The sequence below is a fragment of the Alosa sapidissima genome, chromosome 21, assembly GCF_018492685.1.
Source record: "Alosa sapidissima isolate fAloSap1 chromosome 21, fAloSap1.pri, whole genome shotgun sequence".
Classification (NCBI taxonomy): Eukaryota; Metazoa; Chordata; class Actinopteri; order Clupeiformes; family Clupeidae; genus Alosa; species Alosa sapidissima.
In genome coordinates, this window is record NC_055977.1 from 13,820,606 (window position 1) to 13,841,120 (window position 20,515).

Here is a 20,515-nt window from a genome sequence, read left to right on the forward strand (position 1 = left end):
GCACAACTGTATAGAATAGACTGCATAGAATACTAATTTTTTCAAAAATGGTCAGGACAAAAAGATGTGTTGTAACTTTGGACCATTACGGTACACTATAACTTAATTTACACATTAACTTCTATACTCATTTCATACATCTGCTCCTAAGAATGTTACACACTACCAATACCAGCATCATGGGTTTAGCCTCGCAAAGGAACATATTGAAATAAATGTCCACTACATCTGTGCCCTGGCCTATATTACCGTGGATGAGGAAGCTGCCTGCATTGCAATTGTATTGGTTTGTATTAAAGTACTTCAAGATACCAGTACTGAAGAAATAACCACACAGGAAAAGTTGCCTTATTTGAAGTTCCTTTTAATTTCTTTTAAAATACCTTCAGTAAGTCTTATGATTGATTGTGTCAGATGATTGTAAACCTTCATACGGAGATGGACATGATACAACAAAGGAAGAATATGATCAAGACACTGCATAAAACAATTGCAGACCAAGACCTTCAGCTTAGAATTGCCTCAATATAAAGCTTGGAGAAAAGGAATATGATGCATGTAGTGATTAATTTTTTTTTTAAAAAGCACTGTGGTGTGAGACATTAGATATTTTATAAAGTCATGTTTAATAAAAAAAAAAAAAGGTTAATATTAAAGAGGTATGTTTAAATTATTAGTAATGAAAAACATTTTGTAAAAAGTTAATTACAGCAATGACATGTTTTTTTTTTATACTGGACTTGCACTTCATGTAGTTACCTTCAAAATCAAAAACAGATAAGCGTACTTTCCACTCTCCCAACATATCCAGCAAACGCCATCAAAAGTGTCACCAAGCAGTACCCCTTTCCTGTAATTGATTTGAAGATGATGTACTTGAAGGACAGTCAATAATGGCCATGCAGCTTTCACCAGGCCAGTGAGATGAGAAATGGCAAATCACACCACAGTGTGGTTTATGCCTCCTTTCAACTAAATGTAATTCACCCTGGCTCTGAATCAGGTGTCCCTCATCAGGTTTTATCGATGTGGTTTACATCCTTCAGGAACGTACACTTGTCATACGAAAGCTAAGACGCTCCAGCCTTAAAGAGCTACACATAGTTATGCTCAAGCCATGCTAGATACTGTACTTTACATAGACTGTATAGTCTATGGTACTTTATAGTGTTGGTCTAAAGTTTTTCCTGTATTTTTTCATGTATTCCAAAATAATGCTGTTGCCATAAACAGCAGGCTAACAGGGTTTTAAGTTTCATAGATAAAGTATTCATTCATTTTAATGTCATCCCATTGGTAAACAAGCTTAAACAAAAACAAAAAACAGTTTAACAAAACTCATATACATGCAGTAAGTGGAAAAAGTAAACTATGGTCAGTGATGACCAAAAGGTGCCTTTCATATGATGTGGCAGGAGAAAATAATTATTAGGGTGTAAACCTTGCACTGCTCAGAACAAAGAAAGGTGTGTACTTTCCCTGCAAAGCATGTACATTCGCCACAAAACAGTACAGTCAACTTAAAGCACACACACTCACAAATAAACTGGTCTTGGACCACAGAATAACCTTCCAGTTCACATTTTGAAGTGCTTTTTTCCCCCTTGAGCTGAACTGTCAAAACAAATAAAAATTCAAGTCTTGCTTTAGACAGTCCCAAACACACTCACATCCACTGTTGGATATGCCACTGTATGTATACTTGTTCCTCACTACTTGATCTCTCAAATCCTCTGCCCCTCCGCTTATCTCTACAAGAACACTGCAATAAGCAGCTATTGTTTGTAAAGTGGTGTGTTGTTTGGAGATCAGCTGTTACTCCTAAAGTTATGTGGATAAGCCAGTAACCTTGCCTTGCAGCATCCTTCTCTGGCAGTCTGACAACACTACGTTCTAGCAGTGTTGCTCTATGACGTGTGGCCCCTGGATCTTGGACCATTATGCGATGCTACCCTTTAAAAGACACTGTACAAACAGATATATAATGAACTGGGGCGTGTTTCCCAAAACCATAGTTGCTAACATGTTAGCAACTTAGTTGGTTGGCAATGGGAAATTGCATTGCAACCAACAAAGTTGATAACTTAGTTAGCAACTATGGTTTTGAGAAACGCGCCCCCTGAGTAGTTCTCAAAGCCGTACTTGCTCATTGGGGCAGATCATTCAGCATCACTATGAAACCACAGGTCAACCAGTTTTTTAGTGTTTCTGATCTCACGGTGCACTCCACGCCATACTAGTGTCTCAACAAGCTTCGCTGTGAGGCATTAAGAAATGTTGGGTTCACCAATTACATGTGCATGCTGTGAATTTCTCACAGCTTGTCCGATAAACAACAACAAAAACAGGGCTAAATAAATATTAGGCGAGTTAAAAATACGTCAGAGGACAAAACAGCTACAAACACTACATAGCATGAATTATAAAATGGTCCCAACTAGGACAGGTCATATAATAACATGAAGTAGAGAGAAGAGCAAAATCTCCAACTGTAAGAACCGTTAATGTAAGGCAGGCTTTCTGCTACAATCAGAATTTTGCTAAATGTACAACAATGCACAGACTGAGAAAGCACACAATAGCATGCGTCAGTCTGTGACATGAGTCAGTCCTTTGTTTTGTGCAGTTCCTTATTCCATTACGTGCCCCGACACAAAGGGCTCGAGAACTGTGCAGAACGTTTCAGTTCAGTCTTAAGTTGCGATGAGATTGCACTCCGGGCCGTAGATGTTAGGAATTAGATGTTACGTGTCTCTGGCTGTCACAGACACAGCTGTGATGATAGTTGATGATGGTGATTCAGAGAAGCTCACAGGGACCGTACCATTACAGTCACTCTGTTTCTGGAACGATGCCTTTGTCTCTTTTTTTTTTAAAGAACAGTCTTGTCTCTGTATATGTGTAAGTGTATGCTGTTGTCTTGTCACTTGAAGAGGGACAAAGACAGGGAGAGAAAGTCTTTCTATACAGCACATGGTCCAGAATGATAGAATGATGGAATGATGAGCCAATGACGCTCTTGGTCGAGAATAACAGTATTATGTCTGCGATTGTGTGTTTCATGTGAATATGAAACAGGTGTGTGTGTGTGTGTGTGTGTGTGTGTGTGTGTGTGTGTGTGTGTGTGTGTGTGTCTGTCTGTGTGTGTTTCACATTAAGCAGTGAGCAGAGATGAAAACTGCCCGTGTCCACTGGACGGTAACTCCCAGTCTCACACAGGATGCTGGGGGACATGTTGGACATTTCATAGACAAAAAGTTCATGCATTTCCCTCATCATGTTAGCTAGTCATTCGCTTACATTTCGACACGGTAAAGGGTACCATGTAGGCCTATTACACGAAATGACCATGGCTCCACAGGCACTAAAAGGTATGTGTGAGTGTTTAAGTTAATATGGAGCTGCTGGGTAAATCATGTTGATCTGCTGTGCAGTACAGCTTTCTTTATGAGCGTGGAGACCTGCTTGCTAGCTTGTTTGTGTGTGTGTGTGTGTGTGTGTGTGTGTAAACCATTAAAATCCTCTGTACACCTCTGTGAACCTGCTGGTGTGTGTGTGCGACGTGTGATGTGTGTTATGCTGTTGCGTAAACCGCTCAAATCAGCTGTACAGCACTACTTAATTCATGACCATGCGGACATGCTGTTTTGTGTGTGTATAATTAGCTAATTTGTATGTGTACCTCTGTGTGTGTATGTGTGTGTGTGTGTGTTCACATGATGCCATTGGTGAAGTACTGGAAGTTGTCGTAGAGCTTGGTGGTGATGGAGCGCATGGACGCGTCCACCATCTGGTCGACCAGCACCTGGAGCTGCTCCTCAGTCAGGCTCATGTGGAAGCGCTCCTTCAGCTGCCGCACCGTGCTGGAGCCGTGGAAACACGGCAGCTGGGAACCTGCCCACGGGCAGAGAGAGAGAGAGAGAGAGAGAGACGAGAGAGGAGAACGGGGAGGAGAAGTTAACTTTGTAGGCTCTCAACGCTTTATTTTCCTTTTTTTTTTAACTTGTTAGTCTTGTCCTAATTGTCCTAAGATACATACATATTCTATGCTCTCTCCTTCCCAAAGCCAGACACACATACGTTCATAGTCTACTAAACGCCATTCCACTAACTTTGCTATGTTTTACATATTTCTCTCTTTGTAAACTCTGTAAACAAATACTGTATTGGTCACCTTCATCCTTTTTGCTGAGACAGTATTTTTGCTTTCATCTGCTGCAGTTTTAACTATTCCTTTCGGCATAAGCCATTACATATGGCACATTATTCAAACTGAGCAGAGCTGAGCTTACTGCCGAACTGGCATGGCTACTTTTCCATTTTTTCCTCGTTGACTATGATATCTGGACTCAAACCCAAACATTTCCATGTCACAGGTATATCAGGTTACTTTTTCCAGTTTTTCAGTTTTCCAGGCCCATATGTCTGTTAGCGAGTTTCTTTGAGAAATGTTTCCTTGCAACAAAGTTGCTTTTGAAAACAAAACACCCGTTCTGTGACTGTATGTTTTCACATTGCCATCATCCCAGTTAGTGTGGCCTTAGTTATTTTGTGAATCACTCCGTCTTCTGCCTCAGGGTGCAATAGGCAGTTTCAGTTCCTGACACACTACAAACTATTTGTATTCAAAAGCACCAATGGTACAAATAAAAAAAAAAAAAAAAAAACAACTGGAAGGCAAAACTTTAAAGGTCACCTGAGCAGCAACATGGATTGCAGCAATTACTGGAAAAATACACATGAGCTACCTGATATCTGACATTTCTCTTTTCAATCAGCTATCTGACAGAAAAGGGAACTCTGCAAGAAATCACCTGGATAAAAGAGGATGTGCGAGGGAACCAAATCAACTGAACCAAAAACCAAAAAGAAGTCCCTGATTTGGACAACTTCATCCCCATTTAAAGAGGAGGGCACAAAACAGAAATCAGTGAACTGGTCATGAAACGGAGTGTTGCACCTTGCTGCATAATCTTGGGTTACCAAGGTTGTTTGTGCGTGTTCGTGTGTGTGTATGCGCGCGCATGTTTGTGCATGTGTGTGTGTGTTTGTGCATGTGTGTGTGTGTTTGTGCATGTGTGTGTGTGTTTGTGCATGTGTGTGTGTGTTTGTGCATGTGTGTGTGTGCGTGCATGCGCGTGTTTGTGTCGCACCTTGCTGCATAATCTCCACGATCTGCACCACCTTCTCCATGTGTTTGCGTGCGGCGATCAAACCCTGCAGCATCAGCATCTTGTAGTAGTTGAACATGTCCCCGTCCAGTCCCCCCATCACCTATACAACAACAACAACAAATTTCACTGATGCTTCTACACTCAACACTGACATAAAGCATAGTTAATTCACCTAAAAAGCAATCAATACAAATAGATAAATCTATCTTTAATATACTGTTAAGAGTTATGTCTGTGTAATACATTGTTTGTTTTTTACTTGTGAGGCTTTGAGTAGCTAGATTCACTTACGTCAACAAAATCGCTGGTGAGCTTGAACGCAGACGTCTCGAAGCCCAGGTTGCGCGGTGAGCTGGACAGGATGAAGCCGAAGTCGATGTGAATAATGTGGCCCTCCGAATCCAGGAGAATGTTCCCATTGTGTCTGTACAGTGAGATGGATGGGCATATAGATGGAGGAATGGACAGATGGAGAGATGGATAGAGAAACAGATAAAGGAGATGTAGAGTAAACAACAGAGGATACAAATGAGTGAATTTGCATGACCTAATTTCCCTATCAGTCCCAGAGCTCGTTCACACATAACACTCTCCACATCAGTCGATCACCTCCTCCAGTTTCAACAGAGATCGGGTGCTGAATAAAGAGCCCCCATTTACACCCTTTCATTTCCATCCCAAAGATCTTGCGAAACACACTCTTAAAACGAATGTGTTATCCCTATCTGGACACAGAGATGTGTTAAACAAACCACGCACGTTATGTTGTTTTCAACGCAAGTTGTGTTATTTCCAACACATTTTGTGTAACAAACAAAAAAAGGAAACAACACAAACTTGTGTTGTCCCTATCTGGACAAAGAGATGTGTTAAAAACAACGCAAGTTGTGTTGTTTTCAACACATTCATTTTAATAGTGAAGAGATGGAAAATATCTGACATTAGCATGTAAGCACCCTGGAGGTCAGAGATGGAAAATATCTGACATTAGCATGTAAGCACCCTGGAGGTCAAAACCATCGCCCTGGTGTTGCCAGAGCCTTGCTCTTGCAGTTCAGATACAGGTACACTGACAATAGAAGAGGGAGAATGAAGGCGAGAGAGAAATACATGGTGCTCCAGGCTGCAGCTCAGCTGTCTGACCTGACTTGTTTTTGACCTCACCTGTGTAACCTGGAGCAGGTTAACAGATGAGGCTATCGTATAAATTTCCCTCACAGGATCAAAAGAGTATATATACTTATCCACTTGTATCCAGCCTTTGACCTCATCTCCCCATGTTCTACCTGTCTGACCTCACCTGTCTGACCTCACCAGTCTTTCACCTTGCCTGTCCTTGTGCTCCCTGTTATTTTGCGCTCACCTATCTTTGACCTGGACCAGATAAGAGATGAGAATGTAGCAGGTGCTCCTCCTTTTCGCACTCACCTGTCTTTCACCTGGAGCAGGTAGCAAATGAGGCTGTAGCCGGCGCAGCTGCGGACAAAGTTCCTCTGTGCGGTCAGGAAGCCCTCGGTGGTGGGGCCGCCGTGCTCCTGCAGGAAGTAGTCCAGCAGGCTGAGCTGGCTCTGCTTGCGCACCTGGTGCAGCGACACAGCGTTCAGCACCGGCTCGATCATGCCGCTGTCGCACGACACCACCAGGATCTTATAGGGCTTGATCCACAGAGGCACGCGCTCCTGCTCCCAGATGCTCTACACACACACACACACACACACACACACACACGGGGACGAGAGAGAGGCAGACACAGATAGACAGACAGACAGAGAGAGAGAGAGAGAAAATGAAGGAAAAAGAAAGAGTAAATATGCTGCTTTGCACGACAGACTTCAGAAATCAACACTTGAACATGAAGATAGAAGTGTACAACTGGAGTAAATGGAGTCAAATAAAGTAAGGTAACATTAACACGGCTGTCATTTTGCATCTACCAAATAAACCAGCAAAACAAACAAACAAACAAACATCAGCTGTATAGGTGTTACAGCAGAATTTGGTCATGCATGTACGGATGACATTGCAACAGTTTTTCGTACATGGATTATCAAACTTCGCTCTAGACTAAAACCATTTTTTTAGTGGAGATGTTCATTGATGTTTTCTTTTCGTCTAAGACTAGGATTAATCCACGTTCGTGTAACCAGTCCCAAAAGAGTTGAACAGACCACCAACTGTTTCTGGATCAGTCAGTGTGGCGTACCTGCAGCTGACTGAGCACCTGGTAGGCCAGAAGCTCCTGCCTCAGGTCATCTCCACACTTCACAATGACCGACAGCAGCCTCCAGTTGGGTAGACCGCCGTATGGTGAGCCTTCCCTAATCCGCCTAGAGAGAGGCACAGGAAGGTGATTGAGTTTACCTGTTCACAAATCAGTGCTCAATAAACATGATCAAGTATCAAAAGAATACAGCGCTTGGGATCAAACCTGCCATAAATAATATCCGCTAAATACGGCCCTCAATAATATCCGCTAAATATCAGTAAGTTGTATCAAATATCACATTTTATCCCCCTGGAGACAAGAAATAGTATTTTCTGATTGGCTGACCTACACATGTGTGCCATCACACGTGGCATCAATAAAATAATCAGCAAGAGATAATACTGGTCAATAAACATGGCATCAGTCCCTCCACCAGCAATATAACAAACCACAGCACATGACCCTTAAACAAGCCATCACTGATATGATGCACCAAGACGTAACAGCAATTATGATTTCAGATCTGATAATATGGATAGCTTTATTTATGACTATGACACTCTGTGGTAAAACAGATAGAAAGCGCAGAGGTTGGGTTCACGGCCTGTGGAGATTCAGAGAAAGAGAGATGTACAGGCACAGGTAGATTCGGTCTTTCCCCCTCACCTCACTTTCTCCTCCCAGGGTTCCTTCAGTGCCACGGCTGACGGATCTTCCGGATCCCGCCGGAACGTTGTGGGGGTGTGTGCGAGGTTCTCAGACAGTCGTCGCCTAGGTACGAACACACACATACACAACACGCATGTCAATATGCTTTCATTTTTTAAACACTAATTTTGCTGGTCATATTACCACACATCCACACTGTTGGGCATTCATGTCACTGTTGATTTGATTTTATGATACCTTGGTCACACTAAAGCGGATACTAAATTACACGCTACCATATTAATCCCGGTCACAATAAGCATTTAGCACACCCGGTCAGACTAAGTCCATGAGGTTTGTAACGGACATCAAGCTCTAAATGTGTGGATGGTACCATTAAAACCACTGGAGCCAAATAAGGATCTACTTACAAAAACTTAACTTGTAGGCCTCAACTTAAGCCAAAACAATCAACAGGTTAATCATTACATTAACACAAATGCTAAAGTTGTTCTTATCTATTACAGAGCTCAGGAGAGCCTAAGAGACACCTTTGCCCAGAGTTTGCTCAATACATTTCTGAGACAGCTGAACGACAGCTAGCGGAGATAGGACCATGGTAGTGAAAGTTTTAGATTTGCATCTAGACTTTCTTCATGCGGCATGCAATTCTTTTTCAAAAGATTTAATTGGTGGACTCCTGCGAGCAGTTGAAACAAAAGATTTTCAATGATTGACTCATGAGTCACGAGTTTTTGGGTTTGGCCGCAGTGATTGCCAGAACATAAGGACCAATTAAATCAAGTGATAGAATTCGGGTGGGTTTAAATACATGCTGCACAGTGTATGCAAATCCGGAACTTTCATTCTCGTGGCGTGTAAGTGCAGCCTACCGGATGTCTCCGGCGGCGATGAACACAGGCTCCTTGCTCTCTGTGCTGGTGATGCTGTCCACAGAGAACTGGGACAGGTTGTCACAGCTGCTGGTGTGGACTTCTGGGAGCTGCGGAGGAAAATTCCAGAACAGGAGAGCATCATGAGTGACATCCTGACTCTCCAGGCCCTGTTTCCAACCTTTACAAACAGCTTATGCTGATTGATGTTGATAATTGGTTGATGATTGGGCAGCCGTGGCCCACTGGTTAGCACTCTGGACTTGTAACCGGAGGGTTGCAGGTTCGAGCCCCGACCAGTGGGCTTGCGGCTGAAGTGCAAGAGCACAAGAGCAAGGCGGAAGAGCACAAGAGCAAGGCACTTAACCCCTCACTGCTCCCCGAGCGCCGCCGTTGTAGCAGGCAGCTTAATGCGCCGGGATTAGTGTGTGCTTCACCTCACTGTGTGTTCACTGTGTGCTGTTTGTGTTTCACTAATTCACCGATTGGGTTAAATGCAGAGACCAAATTTCCCTCACGGGATCAAAAAAGTATATATACTTACATACTATACTTACATACTTAATGATGCTAGCTTGTTATTGTGCTTACAGACTCTAGCTTGCCCCTTCCCCCCCTGAGGGACTACCATGGAAATAAGCCATAGGGTTTTATTGTGACATCATGACTATTTTTGTTTTAATGTATGGTACAATGCTTTATCGTGTTTTAAAACGTCAAAAAAAGCAATCTATCATTTGCATCTGCATTTTGGTTCTGCAGCAGTGGATGTGCACATTTTCTTGACAAGAAAATGAAATTGACAAGAAGTTCTTATCTGAGCATGGCAATAAGGTCATCATTAAAACATATTTTTTCCCACATGTAGTATCTGAATTGAGTCTAATATCTACAGGCTTTTTGAGTATGAATTTAAACAGTTCACCTGTACAGCTTACAGGTCAACAGGAAATCAGCGATGACCTACTTCCACTTGTAGTTGCCCTATGTCATCCACAGCCCATGCCTCGTCGTCGTTGTCGTAGTTGGACACCGTGGTAACGACTCCTACGCCCGATCGCCCCTCGGCCGCCACTCCGCAGTCGGGGAGGTTCTCCGTGGAGCATGTGCTGCGAACCCGTGTCTCCGGGATACGAACGGGAATCGAGGATGTCTCGAAGCTCTCACACTCAAGCACCTCCACATTGATGAGATATGGAGCCTGGAAGGAAAGACACGTCCACCCACACACACACACACACACACACACACACACACACACACACACACACACACACACACACACACGCAAAATGATTAACAGTGGAGATAATTTCAGAATGCATCCCTTAGTGCCCATGTGCAGGAAACAGTTATCATACAATCTACCAAAGCAAAGACAGTTTTAAAAAAAGGAATGCCGTTTCTGTGGTCAGGTGACAGACTGAAGATAATGTATGTGAGAGACTCATTGTCCCAGGAAATAGTGAACAGAGAGGCTTTCTCTGAGTGGTCCTTGATCTGAAAATAATCCATATTCCCATTCCAGTGCACTCACTGGTACATGTGTTTATTTTAGGGTTAATCCTGTTAATTTTGGACTTATCCTGTGTGCCATTCAATGTTTGTTTGCGTGCGTGTGTGTGTGTGTGTATGTGCTTGCAGAATCTTGACCGTAATATAACTTAAAGTTAAACAGAGACAGAGACAGAAACTCAGGCAAGATTAATTGTCTCTGTCTCTGTCTCGGTCTGTGTGTGTGTGTGTGTGTGTGTGTGTGTGTGTGTGTAGCATCTTTACCTACTCTGTCTTTGGAGTTGAGTACCACAGTCTGTCTTATTATATGTGTGTGTGTGTGTGTCCAGAACACCAAGGCCTGCGCACCACGGGGTGTGTGTGTGTGTTTGTGTGTTTTACCTTGTCTTTGGAGTTGAGCACGACGGCCTGGGTGTGCGGGATGCGCACCACGTGATGGTGGAAGTTGGCCGTGGGCAGCCAGAAGCGCGCGGGCAGCTTGTGGTTAAGCAGCAACAGCTCCGAGATGAGCCGCTGCGTCTTCTGCTCCTTGGTGGGCAGGGTGGCGAGCCGCTTCCCAATCACCATCAGCGACTTGATGAACTCCCTCTGGGGGGTCAGGCGAACCGGCTGAACAGGGGGGGCAGAGGGACAAACAGAACACGGTCACAACTTTGTGATACTTTCACAGAAGAGGAGTACTGGAAGAAAGAAAGAAAGAAAGAAAGAAAGAAAGAAAGAAAGAAAGAAAGAAAGAAAGTGAGAGAAAGAAAAAGAAGGTATATAATAATAGAGGTGTAGGGTAAAAGAGAGGGATAGCACTCTGTTTTGGACATGTAGGCCTTACTACTGCACTTCAATTATTAAAACAATGTTTTGCTCATTCTAAGTATAGGCACTTAAAATTAAACAAATGTGACAGTTTGGAACGTATTCTAAAGGTAACAACTAACAGAACCCCTCTCTTTCTGTGAAGCAGAAACACTTCAGCATGTTTTTTTTCTGGCAGTATAAGCATATCTGGCTCACACAATACATAGCTGACATTTACAGGTGGACTGGAATATTTCCTTTCTGTGGTTACAATGGTAGCTGAACCATAATCGAACCACAATGAGGAACAATGTGAACAAAAGACCAGTCAAAAGGCTAACAGATAAGTTAGTTCTGTTACCAGGCAACTGAGTTTATTTGTGGAAGAAGCAGTCACGGTAGCGAAGCTCTGCTAAGCACACACACATTGCTAGCTAGCTCGCGAGCACAAATAAATGCCATAAATGAAAAAGTGCCAAGCTGGCAATGCCAGGCCGCTTAACTGGCCCTCGGCCAGGCATGGGCTCTCTAAAGCTGGCAGCCCTGGCAAATGTTGCTGGACGGGCAGGAGATGAAAGGCAGAAGGAGCACCATGACACTCACTCACTTTAGCACCTCACCAGTCCCGGCCCTGTCACTACAAACGTCTTATGCTTGATCACCCTCAAGCACATTGGACTTTCTTAATTTAACTTATATAGTGTATTTAGTATTTAGTTAGTTTTCTTATCTTTCTTATCTTCTACTGTCTTTATTGTACAGTGGAGTTTAGTTATATGTTTATACTTATACTTAAGTGCATGTTGTGTGTGATGTCTGTATGCTACTGAGACCCTTGAATTTCCCCTTGAGGATCAATAAAGTATCTATCTATCTATCTATCTATCTATCTAGGAGGGCTACCAGTTACCACCGGCTTGCTGACTACCGCAGAGGGCATTTTAGGGGACTTCTGCACAAGTCAACACAGCAGGGACCAGACCACATAGGGACCCGACGGAGACGCTTCACACTTTGTGAGATTCCTCTGTTGTGTAGCGATGCTTTACATTCATTCAGTGTAGTCAGCCTAAATACTGACAGAGGCATGCAGTGAATTCAACTGCAGTGATGCCAATGTTACACTTAAACGCCATTCAGCACTGCAAGAATGCACAGATGCTACAAATAACCTCCTTATTACCATTTTACAAAAGGCTATACATTACAATAGTGATACACTATTAATGAAAAGGCCTAACTAGAACATGTACTATATATGTAAGTATAACATACACTATACAGCATATAGGCTACCCTATACAGTTACTGTAAGGTACAGTATCTCTGTTGCTGTATGATTTTGGTTATTGCCAGCACATAATAGGCCAATACGGAGTAGTCATCTCTAAATAAGGAGACAGGAGAGGGAGAAGGAGACAGAAAAACATGAGCAGATGGCAGACCTAATAGGTGCCGAGAAAAACAACAAAAAAAAAAAGCAATATTTCTGGCTAAGAGAGAGCTCACATGGAGCACTGACATCACACGATCACGATGAGCAGATCAGATAAATGGGACAGCAGACAGAATGGCAAACACACTCTCACACACACACACACACACACACACACACACACAGTAAGCTGTGAGATCAAGACAAAAGCAGATGGGTTAAGGAATTCAGCCAAACAGACAGACACACTCTCCATCCGGAATGGATCTAGACTAGAGGTCATTACACGCACTAAACACACACAGCAGCACTACAAAAGGGAATCTTAGGGAATGGTACTGTATCCTTTCTAAAGAAGAAATGCAGTGTAGTAAGGTTGCTCATAATAAACATGCACAGGACGGGAGAGAAGAGCTCCTGACACTCAGACCGAGTTGCTTCATAACCAAGAGGCTTGCGAAAGTAATCTTTTCCTGATACTAGGCTAATCTTAGTATGAATGGCACACCCTGGTTCAAGAGAAGCAAACTGTAAGCAACCTACAGTATGCTCCACATAGGAGTTAAGAAGTCAAGTCAAAAGCTTAGTACGAATCATCATGATTAGCCTAAGCTGCATTGAATATGTATTGAAGCGACCTAGCCTACTTTTTATTGCGCTGGTATTCATAGCCAAACTATCCAAAACCTATTAAACGGTTTCCTTAAAGACAAGCAAGGGGAAAAAATTTTATTTTCCAGAAAGTAAATACCTGGGGGTTAGACTCAGCCTGTGTCTCTCTACTTTATTGTGTTGAAGCCAGTTTGGATAAAACCATCTGCTAGTAGGCCTAAACATAAACACCATACTACCACCAGTAAACCATACTACAATCAGTACTTTTAACAAAGAAAGCACAAGCTACTAAGACCAAGAACTAAGAACGAAGAACTATATCTGACATGTCCACAAATTAGATTTTCTTACACCAACTATTTTTCAAGACAATACAGTCTAGATTTAAATCATATGAACATAAAATCTAAAGAATGGTGGTCATTTGGTTCTTTATTTTAAAATCACGATTTTCATGATTTTCACCATTTCAAGCCAGACTCACCTCCTCCAGGCTGCCGTCCACTTTGGGATTACTGCCACTTCTCTTTATTCCACCCCTGACCCCAACGGGCCCGGCAGCGTCCGATTTGGACCTCTGGTGCCGGTGAGCCCTGACCGGCGACAGGTACCTCTCAGACGGGCTTCCGGGGGCTGAATCGACGCCCTCGCCGCCCGCCGTCTGCTGCAGCAGGTTGGAGAGGATGTGCTTGCGGAACTTGTTGCCGCGCGAGTGGTGCTGCCGGGAGATGTGCATGTCGGACGAGTAGGCGCCCAGCAGCCAGGCGCACTCCAACGAGAAGGCCACGCTCTGGGTACAGCGCTGCAGCAGGTACGGCCGGATGGCCTCGGCCAGCTCCTCGTCCATGTGCACGTACATGCTGAGCAGCTGCGGCAGGTGGAAGTCCACGTCCGACTCGGGGAAGCTGAAGAGGCGGTTGCCGATGTAGGCCTGCACGCCGGGCTCCTTGGACTTGTAGAGGTACGCGATGGCCATGGAGACGTCGAAGAGTTTGGACTCGAAGAGACGCAGTAGCCAGGACTGCTTAGATGTGGAGGAGGAAGAGGAGGAGGAGGTAGATAATGATGATGATGCTGACACTGGTGGTAGTGGTGACGATGGTAACGATGACGACAGTGATGACACACTCTCACTTTCACTCATTGCTGATGGAGAATCTGAGGAGTCGCCACCTGTCTCTTCCGCTGGCACCTCTTCCTTCTCATCCCACCCTCCCACCACCCCCGCTTCGTCCTCCTCTTGAATTGTCCCTCTGTCCACCACCTCAAGGTGGACTGACCCATTGTCTGTGCCACAGGGGGAGGTGGGAAGAGGGCTGTGTTGATTGTCACCCTCTCCCTGGCTGGGCGTCCCCACACCTCTGAGTTTCTCCAGCACCTCCTGGCACGCCCTCTGGGCCACCGTAGGGTCGATGATGAGATCCGGCACAGGCTCCGTCTCCAGGGAGATTGCGTCAGAACTACACCCACTCTCGCTGCTTGGGCCCAGGCTAGACAGGCTGGAGGCCAGGGGGTGGCGGTGGTGGGGGGAGCATCCTGGCGAGGAGGAGCAGGAGGAAGATGATGAGGAAGAAGGGCAAGATGAGGCGCAGGAGGCGGAGGAGGGTGAGGACGGACAGGAGAACAAGGAGGTGGAGGAGGAGAGAGTCTGATGGAACTGCAGCTCCTCCACCCGAACAGGTGGCACAGCCATGTGGATATCAGCCATACCAGCCTGGAGAGAGGGCGAAAAAGAGGGAGGGAGAGAGAGAAGAGAGGGAGAAATGGAGGGGTAGAGAGAGAGAGAGAGAGAGAGAGAGAGAGAGAGAGAGAGAGAAAGTAAGGAGTGTGGTGAGTGTTAGAGAGAGGAGCAAGAGATGAAGACAGATTGATAAACAGGGGGAAGTGGGAGAGAGAGGGAAGGAAGGAGAGAGGCATGAGAACAGGAAAGGAAAGGAAGAGACAGACAGAGAGAGAAAAGAGTGAGAGAAAGTGAGTGTGTGAGACAAATAGACAGGAATTAGGTGTCATTGGTTTGTTTTTTTCTGTGACGGATCAGGCCTTGATCTGAGCGAGAGCGACATATCGGCACGTCATGAATATCATTAGAATTCAGAATGAATGCTGGGTGGACGATAAAATAGCACAAAAGGGTTTGGCTGTCCTTGGTATAAATGCTGCTAGCTCTTTCCCACTTACACTCCCCATTCACTGTTCCCCTTTAAACTCTTTCCCTCTTTCAAGGAACTGAGAAGAAAAAATCTGCATAATCACCAAGAGCCATGCGTTTGTGTGTGTGTGTGTGTGTGTGTGTGTGTGTGTGTTTGTGTGATGATGATGATGATGATGCTGCTGACAAACTGGTTTGTTTGGCTGTCAGATTCGCCTACACATGTGTTTCCACTGTGTGCTTACATCATAGGTCTAATTATAATCCCAAGTGAGGCAGGCAGCAATTGTGTTGATAATGAAAAGAATTATTATTGTCTAGGCTAAAGTTGAGAAGATTTTGTAAGATAAAAGCACGAGTAGGTGGCTCAGTTTTTTTCTTTATAACAATGCAAAGCATTCTTGTTTCTACAGGAAATGACTAGTAATGCCAACTGCCAATAACTACAACACCTGTATTTTGGGGGTTATAAGGAACTGTTTTGCTTTTTTCCTGTAAAGTCAAACATGAAATCTAGAGTTCCTGAAAGGAGGAATTATCCATTTCACAGAAAACTAATTATATACTCATATCAATACATCCATGTGCTAGTGTTATCCCTTCATCAAAAGCTAAACCATATTTTTTTAGCATCTGATTAAAAAAAAGGATGTGGAACAGAAACCGTGTCTTCGTGCACTATGATATACAGAGGCACTGTGTGAAAGAGGAGTCCGTGAGTGACACGTGTGATAGGGCACTATCGGTCAAATCCAGATTCGCAAACATAACATTCCGGTGAGTGATTCAGTTTCCGGAAATCACGAAGCCCCCTATGCCAACTCGCTGCATCCCCCGCATGAATCACAGCGGAATGTGGGCGGGGGACTAATTGTTGTCCCTTGATGTAGTTAGCGTTGGTGCTTTTGACAAAAAACACACTACACTATCACTAGTGAGGAAGATGCACATCGAAGTGTAACCACATAAAAAACAACGTGAAGCAACATACAACGTTAACGTTAGCTAACTGTTGACGGCCTTTCTACAATGCCGAGGTTGTTCTCAATCACAGCAGGTTGTCATCAATCTACATAGGTGACAGCTGTAACGTTTAATGTAAACGACGATCGAAACCTGCTACACAAGTGTAGATATGCCTCTTAACAGTTCCCTAACCGAGAACTTGAAAGCTGCCTGACATGAAAGAAATCCAGTGTACACGTAGCAAAGGACGAGTTGCTAACCAATAGCTAGCCATTCAAAACATCACAACATAGGCATAATGCCAGTCAGCAGAAAACATTACAGTAACAAAATATATTCCATCCCCGCCAAATCATAATCTACACCAGGCATCTTGCTTGCTGGTTAGTTCTACTGCTCAACTGTAACTGGTCCATGCTTTTTTACTGTTAACCAAGATATCATATCTGCAGTGGTCATATGCTAATATGCTAACTCGCTGTCGATGGCACAACTGTGATAAAAGACAAAAAATCTGGGCAATTTACAAAAACGTATACATTAACAGAATCGCAATCCTTATAATCACAACGGTATTCTACTTACCCGCTCGATCAGACTGAGAGTGTGTTTATCTCCAAGTGTTAAGCGGCATTTGGCAAAGAATGCTTCCAAGCTCGACTCTCCTCTGAACGCAGTAGGGCTTCCACTCCCCGAATCTGCCTTGTATTAAAAAGTAGGCTAGGCTATGCGTCTGCGATGACGACAGTTATCAGTGGGCGAGGTGAACACTTGAGCCTACCAGTGTTTTGTTTTTTTTCACACCCGCGGCCGTTCCCACCGATTTGGGTGTTTTGCTTGTTCCTATCCGTTCAATTCAATGTGCTTTGGCATGAAAATATTGTAGGCCTACAATACATGATTACCGGTAAATTAAATTATTAAAGAAAAGTATAAAAAAGAAGGAATAACTTCCCAAACAATGAAAGAAATGGATGAAAGGCAAAAACAAACACATCAACTTCTTTTGTGGCATGCCGATACATATTTTGCTGTTATAGTTTCTAACCTAGATGTATTATAGTTTTCCCTTCATTTGTTTGTTCTGTAAACTCTGGGCAGATATTACTTAGGCCTACTTTTGTATTACATTCAATCTGAGGTCTGTATAATGACTGCACTCAGTGAGGAAATAGAGGTCTGTTTCAACAACAGTGGGAACAGTGGGGGGAAACGCCCCCTAAAGGATTATGTGACATTACTGTGAAACAAAAGCTACATATGTATAAATAGAAGGGGGAGTGTTTTACCCCAGGGGAGCGTTTTCTATTTCTATAGCCTAGGCCTAATAGTTCTATAGTAGTGTAGCCTAATACTATTCTATGATATTCTGTAATATCTTTATAATATCCTTGCCCTGCCCTCTGTGTTCCTATCATACAGTCTTAAAGTACTTCTATATTATATCTCTCTCTCTCTCACCATGTAGGCTATAATTACCTGTCCCTGTTTCTTATTGTCTACTTTAGACAAGTTGGTTTTGAATTGAGCCTATCTTGCCTGAACTTACTTTTCCTTCACTTATCTCCAACGCATTTATCTATGTTGGTGAGTTCTATATACTGCTCTAGTGAGATAGTTTCATACCCTCTCCCCTTTCACTTTTAAACAAGGTCTTATTCCCTTTTTTCAAGTATTTCCCCCTGAGGTGACTCCACATGTTTTTTAGAACACACCTAGAAATTCAAAAGCTAAGATATGATGTAAAGACTTGAAAGAATAATATTTTAAACAAAACCAGTTTCTAAATTGTATTCTAGAAACCCACTATTGTTGGATTTCACCTGCTGGCAAACTGGTAGCTCTACTTCCTTGTGCAAGCAACACAGCCCTGATTTGTTTTGCATTATGAGCTGATGGTGGAAGACAACTACACATGCAACAACTTCTTACAGTGTACAGACACAGAGTCATTTTGTCCCAGTGAATTCTCTAACTTCCTTTATTGACAGATTATCATACAAGACACCATGAAGGGTGTACAACAATTTTGAAGACATTTGAAGATATTTACTAAAATAGTGAAACTATTGAATACTGTTGCTAATCCAACGATATAGGAGCAGGTTTTATAAAGAAATTAGTACATTTGGTATGGCAGGAATTTAACTGTATCAACTATCACAAAATTATCACAAACATCCTCTTCCTGTCATCTCATGTTCATGTGTACATTTCTTCATTCAGGCAATTAAATTCAAACTCAAAAATAGAGGGATAGCGAGAGAGAGAGAGAGAGAGAGAGAGAGCATCATGACACTGAATTTCTACCTCATTTCTACACATCTGATCTCACATTGCTCTGTGTTCAGTTTCTTGTTTTGCTTCAAAGTGGCTTCCACCCCCAGATACACACCTTCCTCTTTTCCCTCGCCTCAGGTCACTTTCTCCCAAAGCGGAACCCAAAGCCTCCCTTCTCTCTGTTAAAAGCTTGCAACCCTCCAGCAATGGAGTGCAGCGCTTCATTCTTCCTCTCCCCCACCTCCTCGCCCCCATTCTGGAAATGCAGGGCGTTCATTGACCCGTCGGGAAGCGTGCCCAGTGGTCGTCTCCCAAAGTCCTCGCCCAAGTCCCTCCGTTCGTTACGCTGTCCCCAGCTCCTCTCCATCTCCTCTCTCAGGCCCAGGTGCACCACCTCGGGAACCAGCTCACGGATCAGCCCCCAGGGCTGGAAGACTGCCGACGGGTCCATCCCTGGAGGATCCAGGGCAGCCTGGAGCTGCTGCAGGGTGGCATCCCAGTTAGGATCCTCCAAGCTGGGAAGCAGGGGAATGGGATGTGGGAAGGCATCTCCGCTGGAGGTGAGGACCAGCAGAACCACAGAGAGTAGAGCTGGGGCCAGTAGAGACGAACACAGATGGAAAGACACTTTCATCTGGTGAGAAAATTAGAGAGATTTGCGTGAGAGATATAGTGTGAAATAAATGGTCACAAACATGCACTTGGAATGGTCCCTCACAAACATTTGGAAATGCACTGTCTTGAGATTTAGCTGTTTAGGGGAACAAAAATGTTATTACAACTGAAAACAAATCTTTCTAACAGAGAATTACAGACCAAGAAGCTTCAATTAAGAAGAGAAACCATAAAAAATGAAATCAAACTTAGATTACCTTGCTGAAGGGAAGTGAATCTGTCCTTGGGTTTTTTGGTAAACTTTTTAAAACCCAACTCAGTGTCCTAGGTCAGGGATATAAAGCCTCAGCACCTTGGCCTGTGATTGGCCTCCCTATTTCTTGACGCACAAGGATGACATGACAACGTCGTCCACATTCTTGCAACTTGGAGACATAGCCTGCTTAAATGGCTGATCCAGAAGTAACCAATTATCAGCTATTGTGGCATCGTTCATCCATTATTCCTTGACAAACTCTGATTATCCAACCAAGCCATTGTTCTTCTTTTGCTCCTTGCCAGGAAGACAGCAAGTCACCTGGAAGAATTTCATTGAACCATTCCTGTAGGTACGCTGCAGTTGTTTGAGCTCATTAAGGTGATTTGTGAATCTTATTGGCCTCCTAGCTCAATTATGTCATGAACGCGTAATTTCCTGTAAAGTTGTTAGCTAAGTAGGATAGTCTTTCCCATCAGCCTTGCACAACTAGTTTATATTTTTAGATTTTATATATGTAACTTTAGTACCCACACTCAGGTTTATAAGGGCCCTGAATTAAATCAGAATGTACTATTATCTTGATTTAATGAATTTTCACCACATGCCATACTGTGCAGGTAAAAGTATTGTGCCTGGGTTTTAGTTTATATTACAAACTCTGCTTTCGCTTGGTCAGCTATTTCAACTCCTTGGTCAATCAATATTTCATTCCTCTCAACCAAATTATTTCATCTCCTGTCAGCCTCTATCCATTTAGGTCCCTCAGATCCAGCCAAGGCCTCGTTCATGTCCCACGGTCCCAGCTTAAGCAAAAAGGTGACAGAGCCTTTTCTGCTGCTGGCCCTCAGCTGTGGAACTGCCAGTTGACATCAGAAATGCCCCTTCAATCACATTATTCAAAATCAGGCTCAAAACACACCTTTGTACATTGGCCTTACCTGTGTTTTAATTGTCTTACCCTGTTATGT

The 20,515-nt window shown here is 43.6% G+C and overlaps 2 protein-coding genes across 3 annotated transcripts; both read right to left on the reverse strand.

The window, feature by feature from the left end:
* Window positions 1–348: 348 nt before the first annotated feature.
* Window positions 349–17,116, reverse strand: LOC121695437 (phosphatidylinositol 4-kinase beta-like). 2 transcript variants are annotated; one of them, XM_042076284.1, is made up of 12 exons: window positions 16,979–17,116; window positions 13,763–14,992; window positions 10,818–11,045; window positions 9,889–10,122; window positions 8,922–9,031; window positions 8,047–8,151; window positions 7,378–7,501; window positions 6,603–6,868; window positions 5,466–5,598; window positions 5,154–5,274; window positions 3,697–3,894; window positions 349–3,505 (listed from the first exon to the last, which is right to left on the reverse strand). In XM_042076284.1, the coding sequence occupies exons 2-11, from the start codon at window positions 14,984–14,986 to the stop codon at window positions 3,713–3,715; spliced, it is 2,727 nt and encodes a 908-aa protein (XP_041932218.1). In that variant the 5' UTR covers window positions 14,987–14,992; window positions 16,979–17,116; the 3' UTR covers window positions 349–3,505; window positions 3,697–3,712. The 2 variants fall into 2 exon arrangements, with proteins under 2 accessions (XP_041932218.1, XP_041932217.1); XM_042076283.1 differs by having other exon boundaries at window positions 349–3,894.
* Window positions 17,117–18,718: 1,602 nt separating this feature from the next.
* On the reverse strand, window positions 18,719–19,569 carry LOC121695477 (pyroglutamylated RFamide peptide). The gene is made up of 2 exons (XM_042076368.1): window positions 19,546–19,569; window positions 18,719–19,307 (listed from the first exon to the last, which is right to left on the reverse strand). The coding sequence occupies exon 2, from the start codon at window positions 19,305–19,307 to the stop codon at window positions 18,813–18,815; it is 495 nt and encodes a 164-aa protein (XP_041932302.1). The 5' UTR covers window positions 19,546–19,569; the 3' UTR covers window positions 18,719–18,812.
* Window positions 19,570–20,515: the final 946 nt, after the last annotated feature.